This window comes from Bolinopsis microptera, chromosome 2 (assembly GCF_026151205.1).
Source record: "Bolinopsis microptera isolate Bmic1 chromosome 2, MBARI_Bmic_1.0, whole genome shotgun sequence".
In the NCBI taxonomy this organism is placed as follows: domain Eukaryota; kingdom Metazoa; phylum Ctenophora; class Tentaculata; order Lobata; family Bolinopsidae; genus Bolinopsis; species Bolinopsis microptera.
In genome coordinates, this window is record NC_087073.1 from 18,445,553 (window position 1) to 18,460,837 (window position 15,285).

General features: G+C 37.8%; 1 protein-coding gene across 2 annotated transcripts; it reads left to right on the plus strand.

Moving 5' to 3' along the window:
• The first annotated feature begins 8,103 nt into the window (after positions 1-8,103).
• On the plus strand, positions 8,104-14,026 carry LOC134811344 (plasminogen-like). Of its 2 annotated transcripts, none has more exons than XM_063818131.1 (7): positions 8,104-8,262; positions 8,613-8,841; positions 9,957-10,007; positions 11,092-11,215; positions 11,426-11,473; positions 11,661-11,747; positions 13,449-14,026. In XM_063818131.1, exons 1-6 carry the CDS (start codon positions 8,134-8,136, stop codon positions 11,740-11,742), a joined length of 663 nt encoding a protein of 220 aa, XP_063674201.1. In that variant the 5' UTR covers positions 8,104-8,133; the 3' UTR covers positions 11,743-11,747; positions 13,449-14,026. The 2 variants fall into 2 exon arrangements, with proteins under 2 accessions (XP_063674201.1, XP_063674200.1); XM_063818130.1 differs by having other exon boundaries at positions 11,661-11,734.
• The last annotated feature ends 1,259 nt before the right edge of the window (positions 14,027-15,285 follow it).

Below are 15,285 nucleotides of genomic sequence, written 5' to 3' on the forward strand. Positions count from 1 at the left end.
TCTAATTAGTGGCATTACAACTACACTTGAGAAGCGCCCGCTCATGGATATACACGATATCATTCCTCGCCATGAGGGCGGAACTATCGTATAGCACTCGGGCCCGTTGGGCCCTCCGTGCTATACGAAAATATCTCCTCCTCGGGCTGGCGCCCTCGTGGAGATATAAAATATTGCATGCGCACGCGCGTGCAATATTTAGTACCGCCCTCAAGGCTGCGGTGATATCTATATATATACCTTAGTTCCCAAAAATTTGTGTGCCATTATATTGAGCACAATTTATTTGAGCCCGAAAAATTTGGGCAGAAAATTTGAACTCATTTGGGCGACCGAAAATTTGGGCACAAATTCTTCGAAAAAAACTAACTGAAACTAAAATTTCAGTTAGATATTTGCTTTAGTTCATTATTATTCCTTATTATTCCAGTCATTTTGCTTTCAATTTTAAGCATGTAGGTGGTAGTCTGAGTTGTTTCACATTATGAAATTTACGATCTGCCCAGTAACTACTAAAAAATACAGTGATGATGGCACAGTACAAAATGATAGATATACAATAGTGATATTTAGTCTCTCAATCAGTTAGTTTAGTCTACTTACACTCAGCATATCTTATCATACCCCTTTCACATACAATTGTCATTATGACGCCTCATCAGATGGTCGAAAGGTTTGGAAGAAAATTAGAAGGTTTACATCATGATATATCAAACTAAGCGGCACATAAGCTTAGCTTTGGGGGAAACAAAGGTGTACATAATTGTGTGTAGCGAACTACTGTAAACCCGGACCAAAGGTCAAGTCTAATTTTAATTAACCAGACATTCATTTAAAATATAAGCCTTTTTACTTGGTCAAGCCATGAATGACAGATTAGAAAACTAAAATTTCAAATATTATTATTTATTTCACTTGGATATGAAAAAAAGCCATCTTTCTATAGATTTAAGGGCCACAGGCCAAATGCCAAAAGTTTGGTTAGCAAAAAATTTAGCAGACGGAAAAGATTTATGCAATTAATTTGGTCTGCAAAAAATTTGGGCGAGAGGCCCGCTCAAATTTTTTGTCGCCCAAATTTTTGGGAATTAAGGTAATCAAGTTTATTTTTTTCGTTAGTTGTCATCCGGCCAAACATTAAGCAACTTATATTGCAGTACCATTTATAATTTAGTATATCAAAATATGTCATTGTAACTTTGCATGGCTGAAATGTAACGCTTGATTTATATATATAATGATTAATTGAATTTTCAAATTATAAAAAAAAACAAAGTTGGATTTTTAATGGTTTTGAACTTCTGCGAGCGTTCATTTTAACGTCCGTTCAACATAATGTCCGTTCACATAATGTCCGTTCAAAATCAAATAAGGTCCGATAAGGTATATCGAACATAAATATGTCTCGTAAGGTAGCTGGTTATACATTGTACATTGTGAAATGTGAAGTTATGTACGTATAACTATCGAATCGATAAAACGGAGTACGGCGGAGACTTGAAATCGTCTATTCTCGATCAACTTGCCGTAAGGAATCTCCAATACAAAGCCGAACAGCATGAGGTATCTACAATACTTTATATAACAAAGCTCTGAATCTGCTGTGCCTGTAGCACAGGAGAATGGCACTTTGTCTTCAGCCTGTAGATGCGATAGATTGGTTTATAATTTTTCTTGGGTAATTGCAAATTGTCATTCATTATTATCAGCTGTTTCCTCGTTTTTAAATTGTCATCGTATAGGTGTGGATACTGGCGGGGAGGTGATAATTGTTTGTTTACGTTTTAGGAGGCGCCTCTATTCAGCAGGTTGAAGAGGTGATGCAAATTTTGTATTATAGAACGCTTGTAACACTTGTAACTCCTTCTTGTTACCCCCTTCGAAGGTCGCTAATTATTTTCTGAACGAAAGCTTAAAGATAACCGAGAAATCGACCTTCTTATTAACTCATGATGATGACTGTTTTTGACCTAAAATTGCACGAAAAATCGACTTAACTTGGTTTCAGAACCTATAAACACTTCCTCATCCTTCAAAATGGATGTTTTATATAGTTAATACGAGCAACAAGCAACATATATTTTGATCCTTCTGTTCTACTCATGACCTAGGGCCTAGGGAGTTAAGCTGAAACCGAAAGATCGAGGCAATCCTCACCTTAACTGATTGAACAGGTACTAACACAATTTTAAGATAGAAATGTTTGTTGCAATATGTTTATTGCAGCTTTGCAACTTGAGTGAATAGCAGAGTACGAAAACTCAAAACACACAGCAGGTTAGCAACTCATTTTTGTGACTGTTTCTCACCTACCATTGTGCGAGACATCGATTTAAGTTGGTTTCACAGCCCAACAACACTCAAAATTCATGTTTTACTCAAGCAAAGAACATTTTGATTCTGCAACGAAAGAACAAGGATATCGTCTCGTTAACAACTCGAACAGGTACTATCACAATTTTCAGTCAAAAGAAACACAATGAAGGTAGGTAACCAACACCATGATATAACAATCATAATAACAACTGAATTAAAGTTTTTTTCTGAACGATGGGCAGCCATGCACTCCGTGATCCTGACCGAGCGACCAATTGTAATAGAGGTGTCGTGTCTATCTGTATTTGACCCTAGCTGTTCAATTTGTTATCTCTACCACAGCTTGGCTCGGCAATTTCAAGGTGCTTTTATCTGTACCGCGGTACACACGCAATGATTATATCATGAACTAAAAATATTTGTACAGAATACAAGTCACATTCACATTTCACATACTTGAATTAACATTTTAACCCTAATTTTGATAGCTTTGAGCAACTAAAGTTCGTGGCTTTCAAGTGTCACCATACTCTAACTACACTAGTGAATTTTATAAATTCATAAGGTTAAGCCTACAGGAGGACATGACATTTAGGGTTAAGTTTGACCCAATTTCCCGAGCTTACCAGGTTCTACCATGTGTCAGGAGCCGTTGGGACGCTTAATGTAAATAGTCCACCCCGCGTTTGACCAGGTGACATTTGAATCCACCGTTGTAGTATCGGTTGTTATCTATCATATGTTCAATAATCACTGTTCTAATAGTGACCTGTTACTCTGGTCGGCAACTCTTCTGCATCTGCATGAGGTCAAATGAGAAACTGAGAGGGTGCACGTGAACGCTAACAGGGTGCATGTCAGCACATGACCCATGAAGCAAATTCTTAGTTGCCTGTTTAAATTTCTTCCTCATTTATCGTTTTAGTAAAAAAATTCCTTTTTTAATCAATCTTCAGTCAGAACTTTAAACCAGGGGAATCGATCCATGATTGGCATCCGTACGGCAAATATAAAGTGGTGCGAAGAGTTTATACACACGTTCATCAAGTTATTAACTGTTACACACAATGTTTATCTTCTTTGTTAACAATAGCCTCGTGATGCTAAGGAGAATATTTCAACTAATGTTAAGATTCGCTGAGACCTATTGACGGGGCATGTTTTACATTTTCTTATTGTCCTGCTGGTTTGTTGACGAACTTTAGTACGTAAATCGTCCGATAGTTAGTGAGAATAGGAGCGATCCATGATTGGCATCCGTACGGCAAATATAAAGTGGTGTGAAGAGTTTATACACACGTTCATCAAGTTATTAACTGTTACACACAATGTTTATCTTCTTTGTTAACAATAGCCTCGTGATGCTAAGGAGAATATTTCAACTAATGTTAAGATTCGCTGAGACCTATTGACGGGGCATGTTTTACATTTTCTTTTTGTCCTGCTGGTTTGTTGACGAACTTTAGTACGTAAATCGTCCGATAGTTAGTGAGAATAGGAGCAATTGGTTTACAATAGCTCAAAGCTATCAAGATAAACCCGAAGTGATTCGACTTCGAATGAAATCTACTGGAAATCCATTCATCACGGCTGTGAATCAAAATAGCTCAAAGCTATCAAGATAAACCCGAAGTGATTCGACTTCGAATGAAATCTACTGGAAATCCATTCATCACGGCTGTGAATCAAAATAGGATTTCTATCGTGGGAATATCTACAGAGGTAGGGAACTATGATAATTATGAGAAACCCCGGCACTGGTCATATCCGGCGGTTTTTACATTTACGAGCCGACTATCTCCTAGACAGCTATTGATAGCCTGACAGGGCGGCTCACTCAAATTTGAACTGTGACACGTCCAAATTCCACGTTAAATTGGGTTTAAATGTAGTAACCAGATTCATTAGAAATAACATTAATGTCATGATAATCAATTTGACCATCACCTGGTTAGGTTAGCGTGTAAAAAATATGCAATAAATTGTTAGACGTGGGTATGGTGACCAGCCTCACAGAGCTAGCTCTATGAGGCTGGCCAACAAATCAGCAGGACAATAATAAAATGTAAAACATGCCCCTTCAATAGCTCTCAGTGAATCTTAACATTAGTTGAAATATTCTCCTTACTATCACGAAGCTATTTATAAGTAGGTGCCCATCCTAACAATGATTGGCAGTATCGAGATAGCCCGACCACTGGTCCGCGGACCACTGTCCGCGGACCACTGTCTGCGGACCACTGTCTGCGGACCACTGTCTACCAGATCATATTACTGTATAATAACAGTAGTAGAATGTAGGATCCCATCGAGGACTGAAGATTCTCGGTGGACATTCATAACAACGCAGTTGTTACATTTGGAGCGGACACGAGGAGCATGAGCAGAGGAGTTAGCAAGACCTCCGGCATCAGAAGATGCTACAGGGTCATGAGCAGCGCATGATATACCAGCATGCCTCTTGTTGCAAAAAACGCAGAAGCTTGGGTTGGCTCTGGAGACGATGAGGGTTTTACCAGCTTGAGTCCACTTGTCGAGAGGTGAGATAGGTTTGCAGATAGGGTCGCAGGGTAGGGCTGAGTTCATCCGTTTCGTTTTCTCTGAGACCATAGTTGTAGTTGTTCTTGTGAGAGAGCAGCAGTATTATGAGAACAATCCTTTTCTTTACATCCAGCCAGAGAAGCTGTATCAGGTCAGGATCAATAATATGAGACCGGTAATCACTAATCCGTCTATTCTGATTCATGGCTTAATAGAATAGACGAAAAACTTGTTAGATGATTTAAGGAAAGATTTCAATATCTGACCTCTGGGGGTTGAATAATCTAATAATAGTTGCAAAACTCTCTCCTACAGATTGCAAATCTAATTGTCCAGGTAACAACCATTCCAACTGCTTTCTACTTAATAAAAAACAACGTACTATAAAGCATAAGTTTCCTGGTCATCGATCAATACCTTGATAAATGGATTCCACAAATTTCCATAATCTAATATCCGAGCAAGGTTAAATATGTCTCCTGAATTCTTGAATGATGTTCCAAATCTTTTCCTAGATCAAAAAACACGTACCATCGCTCTGACGCAAAGCAAATTCTCGTAGATTCATAATTATTTACTGCATTAAGAGGGTTAAGAATTTCACCTACAAAAGAAATCAGGATACGTCGCGTCCATACGATGTTAGTTTATTGTTAGCTGCTGTGTCCAGCTTTACAGACATTTCGCCATGGGCCTGTATATTGAGCAACCCGCCTCTGAGTTCTCCCTGAAAACAGTAACACTGTTACTGTTATCAGGGAAAGTAGTTTTGTCGTGCCATTCAACAGACAGAGTGGCCTCACACTCTTGAGTGGTCCTATAGGTTTTCCTAGCTTTAAGAGCTTAATTTTAATGCCATCATGTACGGCTGTGTTTCAGCTATCTTCATGCAAATTTTGCTGATATGCCAATGAAATTAACGTTTAAAAAGGTGTATCTTGAGTCCCTAGCGTATCGAGCAGATATAAATGCCCGTAAGACTAATTGAGCTTCTACTAATAACAGTTATACGATCATTATAGTATTACACATTGCACTCAAATTAACCAAAAACCTGCTATATTTTGACAAATCCTGCAAGAATCAACATTTTTGTCCACCTTAAACTTTACTAAAAAACCTGCCAATTTAAGTTAAATCACGCAACAAATTGATTCGAATTATCTAACCTCACGTAGGATTTGCTACACGTTGTATACCTCCTTACCTCTCGTGCACGCGATCAAAAGGGGTTGCAGCGGGTGTCATGAACGCATGAGATCTGTACTAAATCTGCAGCATTCGACTTTTTATTTAACGGAAAACCTGCCTTATAAGAACGAACCTGCTGTGGGTTAGTGGGTAGTGGAAAGATAAGGCTGGTTTTGTCATATTTTGTCATATTTTTACAAGTTATATCTTATATTCCTTTAATCATTTAAGATAATGGATAGAGCTGCAAAGCGCCTCGGCTACTCATTGCGTACTGCAGTTTATAAATTTGAATTAAAGGCCTAAAGGGTATGTTTGTGTTGTTGTTGTAGCTGAGCTTACTGTCTGATTGTAGCTTTTTTAGGCTGCTATAAACCCCTCTGGGATACTGCTAATGAACGTGATAGAAAATAAGTTGCGGCGTTATTTTGTAAATAATCCCTGCACAGATTTAACAATCCTACTCCTCATTATCATCGGTTGTTTTCATTCCCAAGCAGAAGACCCGGGTTCAAATCTGCACAGTGGGGCTCCATGCTGACATTTAGCAAAAAAGTCATGTCTCCAATATCACTTTAAACTAGTTTAATCTAATAGCCAGGTTGTTTCTGAGCTCAGAATTTTTGATTTTTGATTCTCATTCCTGAGCAAAGTTACAGCCCAGTAAAGTCAGGCGCTGGGATATTTATAGATTTGGCAGTGAAAAATATTCTGAATGTGCATGTCCAGGCAAGATATCTTAACATCGTATTTTTGAATTAACACTATTGGGATAGTCCCACATGAGTTTTCCTAGTAATGTCAAGCTCGTTGGTAGTCAATTTAAGCAAAATTGAGATTCTTTTGGCAATAAATCGAGATTTTGTGAATTTTTAGGGATAATGTTGATAAATTTGCCAAATTTCGAAGGTAAAATTGTCATTTGCTCTGATGTCAGGCTGCTGGAAAAGTTATGCCTCTATATGCCCCATATCTACTATACTTTAAATGATACCTCAGAATGTCTATAAACACAAAATAATCGATTTGCTTCAGAACAATTCAGACTTTTGGACAAAAAAGAATTTTTTTGGGTCCAGCCTCTATTATTTCTCAGCCTTGAAAAGCTCACTGATAGACTAAAGACTGATTTTTTTTCATTTATTTCATAACTTTTTGGGGCACACTTCGATCTTTTATGCTAATACCAGCAACGTTCAATAGGAATAAGCAATATTTGGATGGAAAAATAATGCAGATGAGCCAAAAATAGCCAAAATCTGGCAATTTGAGCTCGGAAAATCCAGGGGCAACTCTGATTTCATAAAATTTTTCTTATGTTTTGGTCATATTGCATAGTTTTTCTGGTTCTCCTTTCTGAAATACCATTAAAAAATCACATCAGCATGATTGATGACCATTTCCATACGAAAAAGCAGAAAAATGGGACAGAAACCGCTTAAAATTCGATGAAATCTTAAAATTGCTAGTCAAAAAAGATGCTTTTTGTGTGACAGAAAGTGCCAAATTTTCAAAAAAATTGATTTTTTGCCCAAAAAAGTAGTGAAGGTTGTCCTATTTCACTGAAATAAGTCATAATTGACGATTTACTCCAAACTGACACCACCAAGATGTGGCCAGAGGCATAAAAAGGCAAAAAACCCAAAAGTCATAATGCCCTATTAGATTGCCCCACTGTGATCTGGTCGGATGCAAGTCGGCCAGTTACCAAGCTGTGATTTGGTACAGCTTCGGCTGGTGATACACACTCTCTGGCTCGTAGGACTAACCCCCCTACAGCTAGTATAGTGCCTTGGCACAGAGTGGCTTAGGGTTACTGAAAAGGAGATAAGCACCTCAGGCCATCCCAACGTTCGGGAGAGGCCTGCCCTTATATCTTGTATTTTGTGTTTTCATTACGTTGAGTTACATTTCATTTAACGGGTCCTGGTAGGTTATAAACCTACAACATTTCATCGGCTGTATCTTATTTTTAGGTCGGGATGAACATTTTTGACGCCTGATTTTTCCTGTTTTTTAAATATCAAAACTGACATTTATTAACAATATATCTACAGTAGCCTAATATAAAGCAAAGAAGATAAAATGAATATAGCAATAGCTATAATAGTGGCAATGGTGGCAGGAGCTCAATCGCTTGATTGTTACCAGTGCAGAGACGTAAATTTGGAATCAGGGGCTACAAATACCTGTGACTCAGACAGCGTTCATCAGGTATAACCAGCTAGCTGCTAGCGTATGCATTTATTCCACTCAAGTCTATTTATAATATGTGGTTGTTCACATATATTATTACGTTATCAGCCGAGGGGGAGGTGGTTTCCAAATAATTACGTAATCTTGATACAGTACTAGCTATGTGTAAATCTGATTACGGAGGGGGGGGGGGGGGAGGAGGGGGGAAATGGTCAAAAAAGTGATTGCGTAATATGAGAACGACCCCTAGTATCTTACCATCTAAGCATCTAGGGCCAAAATTTAGTTGGGTATTATTTATTCGAATGTATATTTATTGATAGATTGTGTGATAAATTGGTGATAAATAATAAATTGTCTTTTTTTAGTGTCCAGAGGGTGAAGTGTGCTCATCTCTTGTCGTGACCTTCTTTGAGGGTGCCAGGTTCGGCTACATGAAAAACTATAAATGTATGAATCGGGCAGATGTGAGATCAGACTTGGGTACATGTAGGGAATCAAAATCTGAATTTGCCAATGTTTTGAACGATTTGACGGATTATGACTGTGCAATTGAAACATGCGACTACAGCTTGTGTAACTACCGTATCATACCAGGTAAGATATACATATTTTTCACTATTTATTTGACCAAAACCCATAATCATGGGTAGAGTGGATCGTAACAGAGTCTCTCTCTATGAAACAAAAGGAAATGATATTAATCTGAATAACCGTCCGCAAATGCAGATTGATTATACCGAGAATGAAATCGGTCGCTCACTTTTCCGATTCATTTACAATTGTAATACTAATAGTTTAAAAAGCTTCGGGCGTGTCCTCACGTGTGCGACTTTTCGATTTTCATTAAAACTAGTCTGTTACACAATTTAGACCTTCAGGAAGAAAAATTGAGCTCCAAAACCCAAGGAATGGCCAAACACCAGAGAATACTAAATCACAACTTTTGTGTGTTTATAAAATTATTCTTCAAAAAAGCACTAGATTCGATAGCAATATCTTTATGAAGGAACAAGGTAGGAAACCTTTCCGGTAGATTTTCAGAATGTTTGAACAATTATCTAACCTAAAAATTTCCTCAGATTTTGAATAAAATTACTCCTTGATGGTGTAAAATTAATTTGAAAATGTAAAAGTTGTTATTTTGTCAAAAATAAAGTTTTAAAAACGGTTAACTTGATGACGTCATCAACTGGTGATGACGGCAATTGACTGCAAAAGCGTCTATATATATAGATAGATAAGCGTAACAAAGTAAACGATGTTATCGTCAAACTAAAAGTTTCATGAATGTGTGAACAGCAATCTTCAGTTAATCACGATTACAATTAAAATGGCAAACATTATACAGCACAGTGCTCCTTTATCAAACTCTTATAATTAACAATTAACAATTACTCAATACTCCTAAAAACTATAACCCATAACTTTCATGAGACTAAATTTTTCGGCGACTAATTTTAAAGCAGACCAAAATTTTGGTAGAGCAAATTTAACATGAATATAACTAAGCTAAAATTGTTTATAATAAATATATGACATCACCGTTCCTACTGCACAAAACCGGACCAAAGTGCTGTTGCACTTAAAGGGTTAGAGCTCCTCTTGGACATTACATTTTTAATCGATCCATCCCAATGCATGCTCTGTTGAAACTGCTGAAGAATCATATCGACATAAACTACGTCGTACCGACACGAATATATTTTCAGAAGAGCCTTGGTGGAAATCTACGGAGGATGACACCTCAATTACTGAAATTAGTGAGTTAACAAAATTATTGATCAGACCAAGGTCAGTTTATAAAAACGATTCGAGTCTTTTTATGTCTCACTACTTTAAAATTAAAATGGAAGGCACGCTCGTTTAATACGGACGAAGATTTATTCTAAACTAAACTCAACTTACTTTTCATTTTATTTCAACTTTCTTTATTTACAATTTTTAAAATCTAAGAACAGTAAACTAAAACAGCTTCATACTTATAGGTGACCGTTGTTGGTAGTTATCATCTCAGCAATGTCTTGTCCTCAGATATACTCCTATAACTCTAATTTCGTTTAAAGCAGATATACAGCAAGATGAAGTATCTTGTTTAATGGCTAGGGTTAGGGCTGGAGTCAGATTAGAGGGATAAGCTGATAAGGTTTTGAATAGTCCCTAAGAAACACCTAGAGAACGTGTTTAAGTAAGTCACGTGATTGTCGAGTGAATAAGAGTGTAACTTTCGATTTTAATAGTTGAATAAGTTTATCGAGTGATGCAGGTTGAGCAAAACAACAGTCATGGACCAAATATTGGTCTTATGACGACAATGAACTGCCACAGTTATTTATAAAAACCGTTATAAAACTGAGTGGTCCAGTTAGTCACGAAATCAAGCCATTAATCATCATGTTATGTTTCTAACCCTGTACGATGCATGCAGTGTTGCAAATTGTTGCCTCAGGTGCCTCACTGCCTCAAAACTTGTGCTTCAAGGGCCTCAAAGGTGTGCCTCAAGGGTCTCTAAGTGGTGCCTTCAGAGCATAAGTGCCTCAAAGCGTCACTAGGTTATCTGAAGAAACTCCAATGGGAGACGATTGTGTTGATAAAGCGGATTCAGCCACTGAAAAATCATATACATTCTCAAACAGTTATACTGCGTTATTAACACTGTCCACTGATCACTTGGTCGCATTTACCGCGCCAGGCGCCTGATTCACACTAGATACCGATTTAATGCGCCCCAATTTACTGCAAACCCCAATATACCTCACTATTTTAAGCGAGAAACTGTTCTTATTTTTGCTATAACAATGTTTCTAAAAAGAATAACCAATGGATTAGCTCCCGCTCCACTCCCAGATTGTGTTGACAGAGCAGACAATGATGGATCAGAGTACAGGGGAACGAGATCCTTCACAGTATCAGGACGCGAATGCCAGGAATGGGACTCTCAATCACCTAACAAACAGAGTGTTGGATCGAAGTACATTTTCTTGTTGCTTTTAAGCCGTTCTATACTTCTATAGTTATCCAAACGTTTTCTTGTTGGTTCTTATTCGGATTTATTCTTTTTTATGTTTGAGACCATCATGGTAACTTTGCAAATGGTATATTGTTAATAATCACCCTGTTTACCCACATAAGTATAATTATAATATTTTAGGAAAAGAGCTTATCATAAAAACATTTTCAGATATCCTAATTCAGGACTGCAAAAGAACTTTTGCAGAAATCCAGACGGGTAAGTTTTCAATATCTGATAGTGTTCCATAATTATTGTCATCAAGTCGAGCACAAGGTATGGGCACAAACATTTATAAAATAAATCTACAAAAAATTGCAATGAAGATGGATTTGGAAATATGAATGATCTGTGAAATTTCTTTTCTAAAATTTTCCATTTTAACAGATGTCATTATTTTCCTCAGTGAACCAAGCCCCTGGTGTTATAATGGTGAGGGAACTGTGCCTCGATGGGAGCTCTGTGATATACCTACATGCGGTAATTAACTGTGGTGAGAAGTTCTAAAATTGTTTAATGTCCAATTTAATACTTATATTATAGTAGAGAACTGTGGCGTGTGCACTTTTTTGAAAAAGGTTTCACTCACGGCTACAGTTTGTGTAGCTAGTCCTAGCTACCTCATTGGAAGTTATTAATATTTGACCGGACATAATTTTGAACGGACATTAAAATGAACACCAAAGGTCAGTCAACATACATTGGCCTTTATAACTCAGTCAGTGAGTGCCTGATTGAGATTTTATTGTTATGACTTCCTATTATCACTCATTCGAGGAATATATTTAATCAAAGAAAATTCATGTTTATTTTTTTCGAATGAAGATTCATTTTTGCAATTATTTGATAGATTGAATAATTGGATCGAGCCAAATTGTACTCAGATGACCGAGTTATGAAGCTTCTTCTTTTTCTTTTGATTGGTCGGCGTCGACAGTAAGCTTTCCTTACGGTGGCTTTCACAACGCGTCCCCATTTCCCCAACTCCTGCTGCTGGAGAGAGAGACTCCCAAATTATATACCATAAATATATTAAACATAGATATCGACAACAGACTCCGAGAGTCTTGAAGTTCTGTTACCACCGCCCCTGGTGCAACCCCGCCGGGTTAACAACGGAGAGACTGGGACTTCAAGGGGAGGTCATGGCCTGCTACGTGCAACTCGTAGGAGTATGCAATGTTCCTGTAACATCACTGTAGACCGCTCTTCCATCGTTTTTTTTTTGAGTGGCCAATCCAAAACCAAATCCTGAAGTTGCACGAAACATGGAAGCCTGTGAGCAGGTCAAATCCTGGGGTTTCACCGTTCACGAGACATGGTAGCCTGTGAGCGTATAGACTGCTCCTCTATCGTTGTTTTGAGTGTCCGATCCAAAACCAAATCCTGGGGTTACACGAGATGTTGGAGCCTGTAAGCGTGTTAGTTTCCTGCGGAAGGTGTTATTTGCATGTGAGAAAAGCAATTATGCTGCGGTTCTAAGGTTAGTAGAGGCTATTAGAGCCTTTCCTTTGTTGTAGATATGGCTAGTCCCATCCTTTGCATCTAGGTTAGAAACACCCATGCACCTCCCGTTTGAGCCACCCAACCCACACCCGACACCGCGTGGAGGTTCGGTGAGGTTTTTCGTGGGGCAAGTTATGAAGCATAATTACCAATAAAGCAATAACGAGTTTATTAATTACGTGTGATCGACCGTGCTAAATCACTCTACAGTCGACCTTCGAGATTTAAAAAAAGTTGAAAGCAAATTGAATAGATGTATTTTCGGAATCACCCCCCATGACATATGGTTAAAATGCTCCCCTGGCGAGATATTGGCGAAAAACTGTACAGATCACGTGATATGATCGTATAAGGATTAAGGAAGTTGGTCTAATTTCTCGTTAGGGTTAGGGTTGGGATCAGATTAGAGGGTCAGGATTTCGAATAGTCGTTCGGGCCAGCAATATAATAATAAAGAACAAGTTTTAAAAAGTCACGTGACAGTGGAGTGTAGAGTAATCAATCATTTGCATCATCCACGTGTGATCAGTTGAATGGATTGACAAAAAAGCTTCCGTTATTTTTTTTCTCCGTTAAAATATTTAGAGTTGAAGTATCGCATCGGTCATATTTGGTTTTTGTAATGATCAATTTAAGTTACGGTTATATTTAAAATGTTTATATCTAATGGTCGAATAAATATTTTCAGGTCATCAGTAAGCCAGTCAACTAAAAAGGAGCTGATGTACAAGAAGTTCAAACGAAAAGGATTAGTTGTGGAACACAACAAGAAAATTGAGAATAATCTTGTGCGAGGGTAGGGACCCAGATGTCGTTTCTAACCCAAATAAACTTTAAGGAGGCTTCTCATCAGTAGCCGCACCTCCTTACTCGGTTTCTGAACTGGAATTCTATGGGCTTCCAGACGGCCAGACCGAGTATTACCACCCCATCCTTCTAGAGTTATAATTTAAATTTAGTGACTGAAATTTGCAGCAACTGGACAGTTTAAGTTTTTTTTTAACTTCATTGTTTTCATATAATAAAGTCTTTATGCATATAATGTTTTGGAGCATCAAACGTCTTTAAATCAGGATATACGCATATTATCATTATATATGTTTACTAGTATGTTATTTAATAACGGGAGATACTCGTAAAATATGTATTTCAAATATTCAAGAACGTCGACGATTTCAACTCGGCGCGTTTTGGTAATAGTAGATTATAAACCTACAAGTACAATATGTTATACTACCTTATGATATATTTTAATTTGTCTTAAAACTGCATCATTATTTTGAGTGGGGTAAACCATGGCTCCAAATCAAATTATTCAGACTTCAGGTTGTTAAGTTTATTAAGTTAATAGGCCACACCCTATTTTACGCTCACAGTAGCAGTTTAAACTTAATTAATCCACTTCTTAAACACCTAACCGGGGTGGAAGTTGTATAGTCGGGAATGTTATAACCAGCTCCTTCATCCTTGATTACTAACTTGGAGGTAACTTTACAATACATCATGGGGATTGGGGGGGGGGGGGGCGTTTGAATGTGGGACAATTTTTTAAACAACGCGTTACACCACTGACCCCAACGGTAATCGTACTGTAGTGCGACACCTACTCTAGTGCGACACGTACTCTAGTGCGAAGTCCGACAAAAACACCCTCTGTCGCACTAAGGTACGTGTCGCACTACGATCCAGGTAGCGTACTCTACTGCGACAAAATATCCTGACTTATTTCCAAGTTCAGGTCACATCCTATCCTTATTATGGACCATTAATATAAGTGATTCGTCGGGTCGGTTCACGTCACTTAACACATATAATTTAACTAACACATATAATGTGCTAACAAGTAAGCAAGAATCTGTATACTGACAGGCATCTCCAGGTAGAGATAGTTGGGGTCGGTTCACTCCACCTCGGCAGTACCTACATATCGCTGTGTTTTTACATATTAGCATATTGAAACTCGAGTATTATATTTCATCCGGTATAACAGACGTACCATGTGGTTAGTTAGGTACTGGATAAAATTACAAAACGAAGCATTTAAATAAATTACCTATTGTGATGACTTCATGCTATTCTAAAACGTGAACCAGTTTTTGCAACGCGGCAACTGTCTCCGCGCTGGTACTTACATTGGTGTTTACTGGTCGGCGAACAGGTGTGTTAATGATGACGATATTATCTTCCAAAAGCAAAACTCGTCGATCTGTGTTAATTATATTGCCTTGCTTCGTGTGACCATTTTATTAAGCTCAACATAGTTGGTTAGTCCTTTGTGTGTAGCTCTTATAAATTCTGTAGTGATTTTTAGTGTTCTATTTAACAGTGTTGTGTTCATTCTTGTTCATTCTTGTTCATTCTTGTTCATAGCTAGTAGTCTAATTGTTACTTGCACAGCTATGCTGACTCCGTTTATTATCTTAATTAGTAATCTCGTTGATTCCGTCAACTCCTCCAGATTTTCCTAATCTTTCCTGTGTTCAAACTTCTATACTTCGTACATGTACATATTGTATACATGTCAA

What these genes read in the sequence shown, in the direction of transcription:
- LOC134811344 (XM_063818130.1), top strand. Translation starts at nt 8,134, where the DNA reads ATGAATATAGCAATAGCTATAATAGTGGCAATGGTGGCAGGAGCTCAA. An exon ending in ACTCAGACAGCGTTCATCAG is followed by an intron (nt 8,263 to 8,612) that starts GTATAACCAGCT and finishes GTCTTTTTTTAG; the next exon opens with TGTCCAGAGGGTGAAGTGTG. An exon ending in CACCTCAATTACTGAAATTA is followed by an intron (nt 10,008 to 11,091) that starts GTGAGTTAACAA and finishes CTCCACTCCCAG; the next exon opens with ATTGTGTTGACAGAGCAGAC.